Source organism: Temnothorax americanus, unplaced genomic scaffold (assembly GCF_048541705.1).
Source record: "Temnothorax americanus isolate GAGA-0224 unplaced genomic scaffold, ASM4854170v1 Scaffold15, whole genome shotgun sequence".
Lineage (NCBI taxonomy): Eukaryota > Metazoa > Arthropoda > Insecta > Hymenoptera > Formicidae > Temnothorax > Temnothorax americanus.
The window spans coordinates 1,023,561-1,040,252 of NW_027509286.1; the positions used below are offsets into that span (position 1 = coordinate 1,023,561).

Sequence of the window (16,692 nt, forward strand, 5' to 3'; positions counted from 1 at the left end):
ACAGATCAGTGTCATTAGTATATAAATTACGACTTTCATTGATGCGATCTCTCTCGCCGAAAAACACTTATACTATATTAATTGTTATCAATTATAATTAATTCAATATTTTTTTAGTACATAGTACGTACAAGAATCGTGTCTTAATTTATTTACACAGACTAAATAAATATTGGTATCTTTAGTCATATTTGACTTACATATTAAAAATCGTCAATTTATTTAAATATTGTAAAATTAATGAAGCATACAAAAAATCTTTTTTAACCCTGTATTACCCGGTAAGTACAACTTTTTTTTGAAAGCCATCTTCGAATTGGCACCACTAGGTGGTAGAATTGTCTGATTTGTAATAGAGTTCCTATAACTAATTTGTAATTGATTAATTAATTCCTGCCAGATCAGCCAGACAGACGTCTTCCTACCTTCCTACTAGTTGTGCCTTGTATTTTTTGCAATAGAAAAAGATGATTAATTTCCCGCATGGATAACTGATTCGCACAGTTATTTGGATTTAGCAAACCCACGGACCCGATAGCACAATATACTGCGGACACTCACGTATGTATACAATAAATATTTTAAATAGAGCAAGATGTTATTTAACTTGAGGATAACAAGAAGAAAATAATAAGAAGTATAGATATATGTATCAAATAGCGAAAGCTGAAGTTAATCTTCTAGTTATATTCATTCATAAAAAAAAACACTAATTAGTAAATTGACACATTAATGAATAAAATTAATTATTTAAAACGCACCAGAAATTCATATAGAAACGCGCGTTTCTCTTCTTGGAATTTATTTAAAAGGCTTGTAATTCTAATCACAATAAATCTGGGTGAAATTTCAGTCCGCAGAGGATCATCGATAAATTCTATATTAAGCGAGTTTATTTCCAAGTTTCCAAAATGCAAAGTAATCCGAAAGAAAGCATCCGGAGTACATTCATATTTGTGGAGCGAGAGGCGGGAGAAAACGGAGCACAGAAAGTGTAACCGACGAACAGACCGTCTCCTTCCATTCCGCCCCATCTCCCGTATACGGTATACCTCGTACCTCCCACCGCCACCTCCTCCCGTTTCGCGCCTTTTCTCGGTCCACCCGCGCGCGAGCTGGAGGCTGGAGCTCCACGATTCGCGCATCTCGACCATCTCGCATCTCGCCGTTGTTGGCGGCAGTGCGTCAAGTGTGGCTTTATATTGTGTTTGACTGTTTGACTAACGTATCGGAGACGACCGGCGGTCCCCTGGGGTTTTCGGAGTGCCGGCTGGCGTACACGCGCTCCGTAACGTCGTCGCTAAATAATCGCGGTGCGGACCGCGCACGGGGACCGTCGCGTTATCTCGCTACCAGTCGTCGCGACCCAGTCCCGCCGTCGGTTTCGCGCCGAAAGCCGAAAGTGATCGCGCCTCAAATGGGAGGGAAACGCGGCAAGTGACAACGCTCCCGTTGCTCATCGACCGGCGGCGACTGGCGAGGATCCCCCCCGGTCGGTTCGATCCTCTCGACAAGGCGCGACACGTTTCACGAGTTCCATCATATCTCTCCTGTCTCCTGTCCGCGCGGCAATAAAGTTGGTGTTTACGGGAAAGTCGCGCGTGTCGTTTCGTCGGTTAGGACGTGCTTTAAAAGGGCGGGCTACCGGCATCCCCAGGACGAGGGCATTCCACGGGCAACGGCGTTATTTTTCCCAGGTAATATATATATCGCAACACATGTGCGAGTAATTCTATATATACATAGTAACAATAATGTGTTTATTAATATATTATTAATAACATTATTAACATGTAGTAGCATTGATTTATTAATATATTAATATATTTATTAACATATATATTATTAACACATTATTGATATATATTTAATAATATATAATGTTACACTATATAGATATATATTAATAACACATTATATCACGTGTTGAATCACTCTCTCGATCGTGATACTCGGCCACAACAGTGTCAAGGGTACAAACAAGGTACAACGAATAACAATTATACTTTCTCGAATGGGAATTCGTGTGGTTTCTTTTTCGATCAGATTTCGTCACGTCCGAGCATTTTGACGTTGAAGATCGACGTGCCGGCCGTTGTCGATGAAAAAGGCGCCAACGAACTTTTTCGACTTTTTTTTTTCGAGAGAGAGAGATTTTCAATCCTATACGATCCAAGCTTTCCGTATAAGGAAGCGAAGGTTTCTTATACATCTCTTAACAATCTCTTAAGTGAGGCTCGACATTCGTCTTCCGGTCCCTGCTCGACCGGACGAACCGTTTTATACAAATTCGCAAATAAGATTAAAGTCGTGTTTTGTGGCACACCTAGTGTGTGGCCGAGGCCGTCGAGAAATATTCATCCCACCGGGGTTTCCGGGAAACGTAACGACTCTCGGGTCGACTTCAACGGCTTCGACGAGAAAGGAAGGCGCGATAGATATGTTTCTAATGCTATATCGCGTTCACGTTTCGTTTAATCAAAATAATTCTCATAACCGTCGCAACGAATTTTACTCTAGCCGGTTTTCGTCGATCATCTTGATGGTGGATTGATTGCACTTGCGCAATTGAGAGGGGATTATGAAGGTGGGAAATATGTGGGGCGATTGTTAAAGTTTATTTTTATCGAATTCCAGCAGCTAATTCTTCGAAGCGTTCTTTAGAAATAATTCTTAAGTTCTAGTAACATGAAATTTTTAGAATATTTTAACTTAAATTTGATCCTCGGATTCAAATTGTACTTAAAAAAATTGCAAAAATTGAAATAAAAACATTTTTTTTATTACAATAATAAACGCGGAGCAGTCGTAGGTAACATTATGTTTGTAGTACCTGGGATTTGTCGCACACCGTTTTATAAGTAACGCCGCATTAATATTGATCTCGGTTTTCCGATACATCCTTTCTAGGGAAGTGTGTGTGTGTGTGTGTGTTATTCGAGTTCGTTTTCTTTTTTAAAGAAAGTTCGGGATTAGTAAATTAAGGAATTTGATAGGGGCAATAATTTTTCATATGATAGATCGTAGACACGTTGAAATGCACGATCGCTTCGTTAAAAGGCATGAAAAAGAGGAAAAAAAAATATATATACGCGATTAAAAAGAGTACAATTAAATATTAAATTGTAATGAAAATTTGAATTATTAAACGCAAATAGATAATTAACTGCATCAATCACCGCACATTATCAATATCAGTAGTGTTATCATCCTGCCCGAGATATCTGCATCCTGTCGTCTCGAGCGAATAATAATAGAAGCTAAACGATAGAAGCCGACGTTGTTACAATAAGTATAAAATAAATTTTAAGGTCGCGCAAAGAGTCTTTTAGTCGATTCGCGGTCAGATAAGCGCTACTTTTCGTATCGAGAATCGTGTCTTCTCGAAAATCATGACCATTCGTCTCGTATTTCTGTAAGACAATCACGACGTCGTTATCTCAACGCCGAGAGATTCGAGCATTCCAATTCTAATTCTCTACTTGCACTGAGAAAAAAAAGTTGTTGCTTCAATTAAAGTGCTATCCACGGGGCGCCAAAAACATAAGTGGTTTATTCAATTGTATTATTTTGTTATTAGACCCAATATCTGGACTATTAAACCAAAAATTTAATTATTGGTTTAATAATTCAGATATTGGGTCTAATAATAATAGAATTGAATAAATGAACTTATGTTTTTGGCACCCCGTGATAGCACTTTAATTGAAGCAACAGGTTTTTTTTTCTCAGTGTACTACAATTCAACGAATTAGAATTGAACGGACAAATATTTCTGAACACGCGATATATTGCATAATCGCGGTATACATTTTTATCTCGCTCGCCGTTAATCCCAAGAAAGTCCTCTCGCAAAAAGCGACTATAGGCAAGATCGAGCGTCGACGTGACAATCGGACACCCCGTATATACACGACGTATCAACGGACTATCGTGGATGAAATCATATAACGACGATCTCGTTCCCGCCAATTGGCGGGCCATTGTCCATTCTCGGTTCGTCGTGCGCGATCTCGATTTGTCGCGTCTGTAAAACCGAGAGACATATACATACGTACGAATAATAACGAGTCCCGCCTGTAACTTGTCGAAAAATTTGCGTTATCGACACCTGACTGCCGATTCTCCGGTTTTTTTCTCGGCGACAGAGCTAATTTCGACACCGGCGAATCCATTCTCCATTTAGAACAACCGAACGATCGAGACACCGGTCGTTCCGTGAGAGATCACTGAGAGACTCGGGACGTTTTATTGTTTTTTTTTTTCTTAGAAGCCAACGTCGCGCCTGACGTCGATTCGACGATAAATTTCGAGAGATCGCGCACTCTCGTCTGCATTCCCGGACCTGGCTCGTCGAGGACGAGCTGCTGTCGCATCTACGCAAAGTATAACGCCGACCAACTACCGTCAGGATGGACGGAGGAGCTTCTCCCGGAGTACCCCTCGGCGAAGCATCGAACGTGGACATCGAGTCGCCGATGTCCAACATCGCCAACGATCTGTCGAGATCGTCACTGGACTCCGGTGGATCGAAAAAGCGTCACTTTTCACGTTCAAAAGGTATATACGTCGCGAAAGTATCAGGTCGACGCGAAAGGATTGTCCGCGAGATAAAGAGGATGAGAGATTACGTGCTAGATTTTATTTTAAAAAATATCGACCTTTTTCGATATGTCCTTTTGAATTTCTTTTTAAAAGTGTGGGTCAATGAAACGACTTGTGAAACTTGACGGAGGCGACAATCTTTCGCGTCGATAAATTGTAATTTATTTAAAATTTTGTTAGGATATATATATATATAAGAACAAGGAAAATTATACTCACGATATATTAAGTATTAAGTTGCGTATTCAATTAAGATAATTATAATGAAAGTTCGAATCAACAATCGCAAATAATATTTTCGAACAACGTGTTAAATCTGAAGTACAAATTAACGTTTAATAATTCATAATTGGCAATTCTAATAAAGCTAGAAACATCGGCATAATTAACAATTTTAGTAGATTTTTTTCGTAATCAGCGTAACGAGCGGGGCGGATACCATGGGTTATAATCATGGGCAAAACGGATACTGATAGAGCGGAACGTGAGAGGCCTTCCGAAAGAGGCGGGTTATTCGTTAGGGATTTCCCCGTCCTTCAACGATTTGTGAACGTCTGCCGCCGGTCTGAACCCCGCGACCGCGAGTTCGCAGCCTCAATTGTCAGTGTCTCTCATTCGCGCGATCCCAGCACGCTGACACTTTATTATATTTCTTTGACACACATTTACCTTACTAATTTCACTAAACCTATTTTCAATGCCTATATCATTATTGGTACATCACTGTTTGTGTCGCGCATTATATATTTGGACATTTCATTCATTCAATTCCGCGTCTCTTATCGATTATGAATAAACACGTCGCATTTTGCGTAGGCATGGCATAACTCGGAAAAATGATATCTATTTTTTTTTCCAAATAGCTGTTAACTTTTCGATAACCGCAACGTCGAGTTAATTAAAGCGCGCGACGCGATCGTTGAGCACCCTCTCTCGCAACCGTGAGGCAAGTAGTAGCTCGTGCCGGGGTTACCGGGACCAGGTGCTCACCTGCTCCTTGTTGGGTGGCTGGTTAGGCTTGGCGCCCCCTTTTATATTCATGCTCCCGGTAAGGCGCTGTGGAAGTTCGCAACGCGAACGAACGGCTGGGCGCGGGCGCAGACGGAGAGCGGGCATCCCTCTCGTGCTTTGGGGATGCTTACGGTACTTAGGCGCGATTGGGATATCGATAGTCAGATACCTAGTCCGATGACTATCGGTGTACGGGAAAGCGTGGTCGAACGTAGACATCCTACGATACACTTTTAGGGGTCTATTTTTTGAAAAAACCCATTTAAGATATTCTTTTATCTGATATTTTTATTTTCAATATGGGCAATAGGTTCTTGTGCGGCGCCGACATTTCTGAGAAACTCGGTTAACCTACTCGATTACTGATAACTAATTACGACATTTTATTTATTAATATTATTTTTAGTGGAAGCTGAGAAAATAATTCAAAATTGAAAGAATTGCAATCGATCGCTTACGCTTTATATATATTTTTAATTAATGTATCGCTGACATAATTATTGTCAATTCACATACTAGAATTTTATCTTAAAACTTTATTTACATATTTTTAATATACATTAGAATGTTCTCAAATAACCTTAATTACTTTTTTCGTTTCGTCGTTGCATTAAAAATGTAATTTAACTCGACTAATGAAGACGTTTAAATTAGTAAATAAAAAGAATAGCGCTAATTATCCGCGAGTAAACACACACACACGTCCAATGAAATTGCACTACACGTTTAAATACAGCCTGCGTGCATCGATACTGACCTACCCTCGTTAGACATCAACACATCGAGAGACCGTTAAGAATACAGCTGTCTCGTGCGAAAGACTATAGGGTCCGTGTTTCCGACTCCCTTTAACACTATACGTTTAGCTTTAAAGGTGACTGACCGATTCCATATCTTATTCCCTTAATGCGACGATAGCGTTCGATGACCCGAGACGGAAAAACGCCTATCTACAAATGCACAATGAGTTTACGATAAACGTTTATAAATGTCTCTTCAGGAATGACGACACACTGAAAAAAAATTTGTTAATCGGAAAAAATATTTAGTCCGATACGTTCAACTGAATATTTTAGTTAGTTAACTGAACATTAGTTGTTTTAACGATTTATTTAGTTTTTTAATCAAGAATTAATTAATTCAACTAATGTTTATAGTTAAACTAAACTAACTAAAATGTTCAGTTGAACGTACCGGACTAAATATTTTTTTGGATTAACAATTTTTTTTAGTGGAGGATAATTTGATTACTATCGCGATACTTGCTTTTTTAGCCTTGTTCCTAACCTTTTTACACGTAAGGTGCAGCAATTCGTTAGTCTTGTTCAAGATTTCTTATTATTTATTAATGTTGCTCTCTAGACTAGAGACGAAAGGAAGAAATTTAACTATAATAGAAATTTGCTTTTCGAAACGCCACTTTACCTTCCGCTGAAAGTAGGAAGCTCGAGGAAAGAGTATAAATTCACTTGCTTATTAATAATTTTATCGTAACGACAGCAACAATGGCAAGTGTATGAACTTCTATGGAATACACGCTATCAGACTTTTCTCCTCATTTGCATATGAAGAAGCTATATGGCCGCCGGAATAATTCGGATGAGATAATCGCTATATAGCGGCGTTTTGCATGTTAAATAGGGGGGACTCGGTCGAGAAACAGATCAAACATTACGCGAGCTGCTGTAGTCGGATTAAGAGACGTGGCAGGGGCGTTCGCGCAGCCGGCCACGATCTTTCGCGCTAACTCGGCCGACGACGTTATCGTCGCCGTTGCAAATGCCCGTCGTGCAGCGGCATGGAAGTGTTGCGCCGCCACATGGCGCGTTCCGTTCTCGTCCGTTGCCTTGAAAGTCCGTTGTGCGAGGGGTACAACGACGTCGGGGCGAACGGGGCACCCCTATATACACGCCGGCTCTAGTATTGAACGGGAGAGCTGTACCCGGAGAGAGACGCGTGTACGCCCGATAGCTAATCACCGTGGACAGACATACACACGCACGAAGCGTGCCGCTCGCGGGCAAATTAGGTAATTACCTGATGCGGACGTGCGTCTTCGACGGCTGGCGTGCTTTTTAGCCCGAAGAATAATACGATCCGCCGTCGTCGGCTAAGCCGGCGATAATCGGAATAGTAATCAGCGTGTAAGGGAGAGACTTAATTATGTCGTTTGCAATTAGCGACACACGTTATCATCGCACGTGGTTGTCGTCTTCAGAGCTCGCGCGGAATAATTCGCAACTTTATTAGCGTTAAGCTATAAGTGACGTAACATCGAGGTATCTGAAATAAATAAACGCGGTGGATAGAAATACATCAACGATCCGCGATAAGTCCACCGATGTGTTGACTGTTATTTTCGGAGTCAACTTAATTTGACACAATAGAATCAATTGGCGTAACGCTTTGTAGTTTGTAGCAACATTGTTGCATAATTATCGATTCTTCTGGATCGCTAATACAGTACGCGCATCAAAAATTGAATTATATTCCCATATTCAGCGAAAGGTACTTAATGAGGGAGACAGACTAAAAGAAACGGAAGGCAACCGTCGGCGCAGATGAGCGAATTGAACGGTGCGAGAGACGCTTCTGTGACCAATGGCTTTCCTATCAAGATTTAATATTTAAATGCCCCGAAGTTTTATGCCGTGGTAAAGCTAAAGGTGCGGAGGAGAAGGAGGGGGGAAGACCGACGAGGAAAGAGGGAGAAGAATGAAAGAGGTTTGGGTTCCTCTGGGTCCCCGGGGTCCCAAGCCATTAACATATCCTGTAGGGCCGGTAAGTCAGGTCTCGCAATATTTCGGAGAAGGCGAAGGTTGGCACTCTCGCAACCTTTAACGGTCGCGGGCCCGAATTACAAATCGAGTCTCGGGTACGAGTTCAGCGCGAATTCCGCGGGTACCGCTGTTTGTTAAATCTGATGGGACGATTTGGGACGTGGCCCAAGATGCGTCCGATATCGTGATTGCGAGGCGATACGTGTTGAACGTCGGTGGACCAGTCTTGTTTCAATCTTTCGCATCCACCCTTTTGTCTCGCCAATGTGTGGCTCGTTTTAATCAGTTCGTAGAAAACGTCACGATTATGATTAGGCGATAAGACGCGCATAGTGACAGCGGGCACCTCGCGGATGGTTGCCATCCGAGGATTCCAGTTTTCCCTCTTCGCAATTGCGCCCGGGGAAGCACCTTGGCGGATCCGTTGGATGAAAAATTCGTTGAGCGCGTGCCGGCTGCACGCACGACTCGACTACCCCTCGTCTTACTACCCTCGCGGCCTACCCTCGCTAATGTCGAAAGACGGAAGAAGAAACGAGCGAGATAGAGAGTGGGGCGAGTTTAGTTATCGAACAGGCCGACCGACCGACCGACCGACCGACCAAGCAGCCAACCCCCCCGTTAGGCGCTCTCTTGTCGCTTGTTTCCTTACCTCGGTCTCTTGTGTCTCGTCCTGATGTCTGGTCCCGATGCGCGTCTGGTCCCCATCCCGTCTCGCAACTCGTAACGGGGCACACGCTCCAACTTTTATTCCCACCGACGACGACATTCTGCTCTCGGAGACTGTTATTCAACAACGTCTATCCGCTTTTCTCGTTCGCGCTCGTGTTCGAACGCCGGCGATTAGCACGCACCGGCGTAACTTTTCCCGACAATGTCGGGATCGATTCCCGACGATGCAGAGATGCGGGAGAATGCGTCTTACGCGCAATCCTCGCGCCTCTAACGGCACGAATAAGTCTGTCAATTCGCTTCCGCACGTCCGTGGCATGGGAATCTGAACTCAGGCTGTATTACACCGGTTTCCATGTCTGGCAATTTAAATAATATGAATACGTCTGAATATAATTAACTTGTAGCTGCACTGGTTTTTATTCAGGATAAAAGCTTGCGCCTTTATACTTTCTACAAGTTTTTCGACGTATTGTTTAAGATATGTTTCTGATGCGTGAAGAATGCCGTCTTATTCGCGCAATTTAACACTCATTTAAGTTTATTAATTATTATTTTAATTTAATTGTATTAACGTTGCCACGCGCGAAAACACGACGGTTTATCAAATCGTATATCTCAATCTTCCGGTATTCAACGGCCTTATCACTTATCACCGCAAAAAAAACCCGGAACGGTTGGCACAGGGTTCGATCACCCTTCGCGGGACCCTCAGGAATTATACGCGGCGGGGTACGATGGGATACAACAGAATGATTCATACACGCACATTAACCCCGATGCTCGGGAATCCGGCTAACGAATCATTTTCAAACGGCGTACATCTTTTTTGCGTGTGATAGCCAAAGAGATGCACACCGTATGGTCCATCCTTTGAACGCACGCAGGTAAATCTGACTAAATTAACAGTGCATAAAATGATGTTCAGGTAAATTTGACTACATTAACAGGAAGAATGGCCGGTGTCCCGGCGGATGTTTGTACTTACGGCAAGGCCGATAATACCCGCGCCTTTAACCAAGTCAGTTTTACGTAACGTATTATCTAACGTGAGTGATATGACGAAAGCTGACTATGTAGAATACATATGTGATACCTTAAAACCTTTAAAAATATAAAGATAGGGTAAACTCGGGTAAGATGGCCATAACAGGAAAGATGGGCAACCTATATGTTCTTTCGATCTAGCTCGCGCCATGAAACATCGAATGAACATGGATTGGCCATCTTTCGTGTATATTAAAATATCGAATTATCGAAATATTTTCATAATCTAAAGCCGAATACCAAATTGAATAAAATCGGTTGTTTATATTTCTGTTACAGTAATATCTAAAAATTAGGATCTTACTATTTCTTACTTGTACAAGTCACGCGTATAAGTTGTAACTCGGAAACTATATCGAAACACTCCTCGATTTTTTGGTAAAAAATGAAATCGGTTACAAATTGAACAAGGAATGTCATTAAAATTTGATGTGCTGGATTTTGCATAATTATTTCAAGTAACGAGTTTCGTCGATACGACGAAGTGGTTGGGGTCCCCTAATTCTCTTTCTCTCTTTTTATTTATATGCTGTAACACGCAATCTAAGAAACAATTTTAAAGAGATATAAGAGAAAAGAGATATACTTATATTCAAAACGGAAGTATGTTTTTACGCAACGGGGCCCCCCCCTGCGATACCAGAAAGGATTCTCTTCTTACGGCCCGACTTTATTTCTGTACGAAGTAACTCGCGCGCTCAAGTTTTTATGAGTTTCAAGACGATTACGACAGTTAGGACTCGCAAGTACGCCGGCTCCGACGCGAAACGAGGGCCGCCGCCCTCGACGGACACGACACGGTGGGGTAGGTTACGCACCTGTGCGGGCATGTTTAAAATATGTATAGCACATGGTGCGCGCGTTCTATCTCGTTGCGCCGCGGTGCACCGCGTGTTTAGCGAGCCGCTGACGCCGATGGCGATGGCCTCGTTTCGCGTTGCGACGAGCATACTCGTCTGTCTCTTTGTCCTGTCCCGCTTTATTGCCCGCCGACACGTCCTCCTAGAATTTCTAATCCATCCGTCGGACGATGTGTGATTTCCTAATACCCTTCCCTCTAAATGCAATTACACGCGTGCACGCACGCGAATCGCTCGCGTCGGCCGAATTCATAGCGCGCGCGCGCGGTCTCTGCAACCGTGGCACGCGCCGGTTGAACCGGTCGGTCCCGCCAATCGATATCGGATAGTCGAGTGTACGTCCCTCACGGGCAACCACATTTTAAGCCCAGACTACACATTGGAGATTGTGAGATTGTGAATTAAAAATTAAAATTCGGCCAATCGGATAATCTTGATCGATTAAATCCTAATCTCCAATTCGCAATCCTCAATCCTCGACGCTTAATCCAACAAACAACATCTCTGATGCGAGACAATTTTTAATTAGGCAGCATGCGATCGCGCGATATTCAATGAGCGACCTATATTTTATAAACTGGATTGTCGAGACACATAAATATGTATAAACCAATTCGCGGTATAACGATGGAAACGGTAGACCTCTTGATCTTTGATCACAATGAGGAGAGAAACAGGACAGTTTAATCGTATATAATTTGAATTTCCGGCGAATACTTATATATCTCTAGGTTAAAACGCATGTGGTTTTTCGTACGGTTATTCGCGCGAATGGATCTGTAAAGAGATATAAAAGTACGGCGAGGCAAAGATCACGCCTACCGGGGGCGGTTAACCGAGGACGAGGAATCGCATCGGCGCTGTCGAAGGCGCGTAGCGTGACGCGTAGCGTTCGTGTTCCTTTGCATATTACACACACTTAGCTTCACGCATCGCGCCAGCCAGCGGCGAACTAACGCCACTTGGGGGGGCAGACATATGAGCACACATGGGGCGGCAGTCACCACCTGGCATCACGGTAGCCGTAGTTGAATACCGACCCACCCCTCTATATATACGTACACGTAACTACGTACCCTGAAACGCCGCGCGCGGTGCGACCCCAACCCCTCGACTTGGCTCGTGCCGTCGTACATTGTCGTATAGGATAGCGCGACGCCCGTCCCCCCTCCTTCCCCCCGCCGAACGCGATGGGGGCAGAGGAGAGGAGTGAAGGAAGATAGAGAAGAGAAGAAAGGTCGGCAAGACGTTGCAGGGTTGCGGGAAATCGGGTTTCTCTCGACCTTCCTCACCCGTTCCCCGCGTGTACCCTTCGCTTTTCCTTCCCGCTCGCGCGCTTCACCCCGTTCGTTCGCTAATTTCGAATTTCGTATCTGCCGATGTGATTTTTGACGTAGCGCAAAGCCCCCATGTAGTATCTGTCATTGACGGTAGTCAATGAACTTGATGCCCAGCTCGATACGCTGATTGTAATATCGATTTCTGCGAGCCGCCTGCAACTCGTATGCGTATACGCGCGCACGCATTACCGAATGTGTCTTTTGTGATCGACGTAGTTTACTTGTGTGAGCGAGCGGGAGCTGGTTTGAGTACGTGGTATACTTCCCCCTTCCCCCTCGGTTTCACCAATAACGAGCAATCCCTGCATTGAGGGGGTCGATAGGTTATCGCTCAACCGGCTCGTGGATGCCACGTGCGGGTACGTTACGGGCGAGTGTACGTCATTCGTCGCAGGTTAATGACAATGGAACGTTTCAACCGTTCTGCGATGCATGGCTAATCGAATTGTATTGTTTATCAAATAACGATATATTTAGAAAAAAAAGGTTTTGTTCATGCAAAAAATTAAAGTAATTTTATGACGGATTAAACAATACAACAATATTTATGAGATAAATTTTTTCATTGTATAAATACTTCAGAGAAAAGATATTTACTGAAATATTTGTTCAATAAACATCTTTCTTGAACGTTTGATTTTCACGAATCAAATATTATCCGCTGACAATTGTCGCAAGTATTTCAAGCCAAGACTTAAATACAACTGGAGCCCTAGACTCAATTATTTGGCCCGAGACGAGAATTAGGTCAATGTTATATCTTATCTTAATGTCGGTTGGCTAACCGCCGTGGTGGCAGTTAACGTGTTAACTGAGGTTCAACTGATTATTCGTTTGCTCTCGAAGGCAGAGCTAGAAAAGAGATGGGGAGCGCAAAAAACTCAGCCAGTTGTAACGAACGTTTACGAGAACGGTTTAGAATTATCTGCGGTAGACAGTTCAAGGATATTATCAATGTGCTGCGTGTCCTGTTGCTTTCCCGTGGTTTCCTCCGCAGGATTGTCATGTGTGTGTCGCCTGTGTCGGCTATATTCAGATCTAAATTAGACGCAGGATCTCGCGCAGGGCTAACGAAGTTTGTCCCAGAATGGATATGCCTCTGTCTCTCTCTCTCTCTCTCTCTCTCTCGGCGGGAACACGGCGAGAGGCACAGGCTGCGCTTTATTTTTAACTGCACTCGCGGGATCCATACCCTTAATCTCGCATGAGGGCCCCACGCTGGCGGGAAACGGCTGGCGGGTATTATACGTGTTCCCGTAGTGTTTGCGCGCATGTAGGAAACGGATGTCGGGAGGCGTTTATCTAAAATTAGAAGTGTTCCCGATACACCCATCTCTCTCCCTTTCTCTCCTTTTCTCTCTCTCATTCTCTCGCGCGGTATTAGTATTATGATTTGGTCTGCTTGCCGTGCACGCTTTGCTTTCGTGGCTTCGCTCCGGAGTGGAGTCACGACCGTTGAAGCGTACTTGCACATGTTACGCAGCCGCAGCCGCTGCCTGTTGCTCGCCGGGGAATGTCGCGTTAATTAGTGGGGGAGACCGATGGTTCGTTCGCGCGGTCGACTTTACGTTGATATAACAAAGTCGTGCTCGCGCATCGGCACAATTATTAATTAAATGTAACAGCGGCATGTCGACGAATGGTTGGATTGATATAAGTAACGGGCACTTCCTTACGTTTCGCAATATTCTGTGTTACGTTGCCGGCATTCGTCGAATGTCTTCGACCATAAAAGTCAATGCATGTTGTTTGTATGTTTCGCCTGAGCGATTTTTATTATATATCAAATTTTATATATATTATTAAAATATTAATTATATAATATAATATATTCTAATACAATATTAATTATATTATTAATATAAAAAACAAACAAATTATATATAAATATTGATATAAATTTATTAATTAAAATAATTGAGAAATGAAGAATCGCATTATCTTGTTGTAGTATATAAAAAAAAAAAACTATTTTATTACTACCTAATTTTTTAACTCTCTTTTTTTATATGACCCATTCGTACATAGAAGACTTGTTCTAGGACAGAAATAAATGCTTTAATTAGTCAGCCCCTCGAATTAAATAGGGCCAACTTGAATATCTAACTACTCTGATGTAAAGTTGTACGACCACAAGTTTAATCTGCAAAAGATCTTGTTTAACCAGCACATACTTGCCATCTGTTCGAAACTGTGTTGATTAATCTCTTATGACAACTCTATGACACGAGATCTACGGTGCAGGCTGCCGCGAAATATTTAGCAATGCTAAGGAAACTCACCGCTCAAGTAGAAAGGGCAGCGGGGTACGAGCATCAATATGAGGGAAGCGGACCGAGAAGGAACGTGAGATCAGCGATACGTTGAACGTTGACCTTTACGAGGCCAAGGTTCTCCATTTCAGGCGCTACGCTCGCCTGAAAATTCGCGTCGTGAATCCATCCTATACGTTTCGACGCGAGTAAGTAGCGCGAGGGGTGCGTGTCACGGCTGATGCCTCCGACTTCCTGCGGAAGTGCGTTACGGCGTACGTACTCGAGAGAGACGGATCGCGATTGTCTCTTTCTAATTCTGCTTTTACTCGCCATCTCCGGTGGAGATCTTGTCTTAAAGTATCGCTTTATCGCGTTTTCCTATTACATTAATTCGATTCCTTGTCGAACGCCTTCTTCTCTTTGATCCAATCTGTATACATGGTTCGATGTTCAAATTTGATCTCGGCCGTGAAAGATACATCTTATTTATCTTCCAAGATAGATGTTGGGTGGTAAAGTAGCGTCGATTAGGCTGATCCCTTAGAAAAACGGCGAAAGAATACTCTGAATGTGAACCTGCGTCTTTTGTTGAGTATCGTCTCGTGTAGGTTTCTTTTAGGAGTAAAATTCCTAGCGGGAGATGTAGCGCGTTAAGAATCTTATTCGGGATGAAACAAGAAGCAATACAGTGTGAAAAAGATTAGGGGAGTAGAATGTAGAATAAATTATATATATATATATATATATATATATATATATATATATAGTTATCGTAATTTATCCTGTGTATATTATGTACACCATGTGATTTATCAAACATGTAAATATAAAGTTTGCTTTCAGTTAACGTAACTCTCCATTCTATTTTTAACTCTTCTACTTTTTGTAATTAAATAGCGTCCGCTTTAAAGACATCTGCCCTTTTTTAAATGGCATAAAACTGCTTCCTGAAACTAGTTATGTAGAAAGATTATATTCACGGCATATATTCTCGCGTTGTTCTAAATAAATTATTTAAAACAAATTTGGTTATATTACACAACGCAAAAAGAATAATTAAACGGGCATTCGAGCAATTTATGATTACACAGTTTGTTAAAATATTTCTCGAAACTATACCACGGTAGATAAAAAATAGAAAATATATGAGACACATATGCCACATGCTAACGTTTTCGACGCATCGTATCCCTCGTCTTTTCATTGGTGCGACGTGCGACATGGAACGATTAAACGACCGGTCCCTCCTCGTCTCGTATTCTTCCGGCCTAACTGCAGACTGGTCTTACATTATATGGGAGATAGGGATGACTTTATACACGTTTTACGTGGCGAGCGGAAGCAACGAGAATCAATGCGAACTAACGAATCCGCGTGTTACTAAATAAGTATTTCATGGAGCTTATTATATTATATACAATTCGATTAATTAGAGTTTTTAGTAGACTTTTATGCAAAAATTATAAAAACACTGAATCTCTCTCGTTCTTTCGAATCGCGAACCCTTTGTCGCGGTGTTTGCGATCGTCACCTATCCAACAGTGAATGTTGGGAATCATCCCGGGTGCAATGCCCGTGTCACTATTTTTCCCGATTCACGCGTGTCCCACATGGCACGCACGTGCGACCTATGTCACGTTTCTCAGATTTCGAGATACCTGGGGTGCACTTGTCTGTCGGCTCGCCCGAATTGGACTCCGCTGAGATTGCGATTTGGGACGAATAGGCGAGTCCGCAGATGGTGGTGCCAGTTCTACGATAGTAGAACGACAATAATATCGGGCAGCGCGATAATTCCTCATCATTATCTTTCCGTTCGCGTCGCCGTCTGTATATAGGTTTGGCGGCGGGAGACCGATTGTTATCGAAACGCGAGAACGAAAGCGCATGCCATCCCGAGCAAATAAACGGACGAGTGACCGCGAGGCCGTGATTTCACGCCGGCGGCGTCTTCGAGATGACCGGCGTCCGCGTGTCCAGTTCGCACCTTGCGGTTAGGAGATTCGCGAGAATGGAGAAATGAGGCGCATACGGGCTCCATGTGCGGCCCTATGAAAGAGAGAACACGTGTTGTTCCTTCCGGCAGTCACGGTTACCGATCCAGTCTTTTGTGCGTGCGAAT

General features: G+C 43.0%; 1 protein-coding gene across 1 annotated transcript in view; it reads left to right on the forward strand.

Annotated features, from left to right (window-relative positions):
- Positions 1-1,125: 1,125 nt before the first annotated feature.
- Positions 1,126-16,692, forward strand: part of LOC143895123 (uncharacterized) — a 52,207-nt gene continuing 36,640 nt past the window's right edge. The window contains exons 1-2 of the mRNA XM_077401980.1: positions 1,126-1,697; positions 4,271-4,560. Coding sequence (XP_077258106.1) covers positions 4,413-4,560 — 148 coding nt within the window. The 5' untranslated portion in view covers positions 1,126-1,697; positions 4,271-4,412. The remainder of the gene's footprint in view (positions 1,698-4,270; positions 4,561-16,692) is intronic.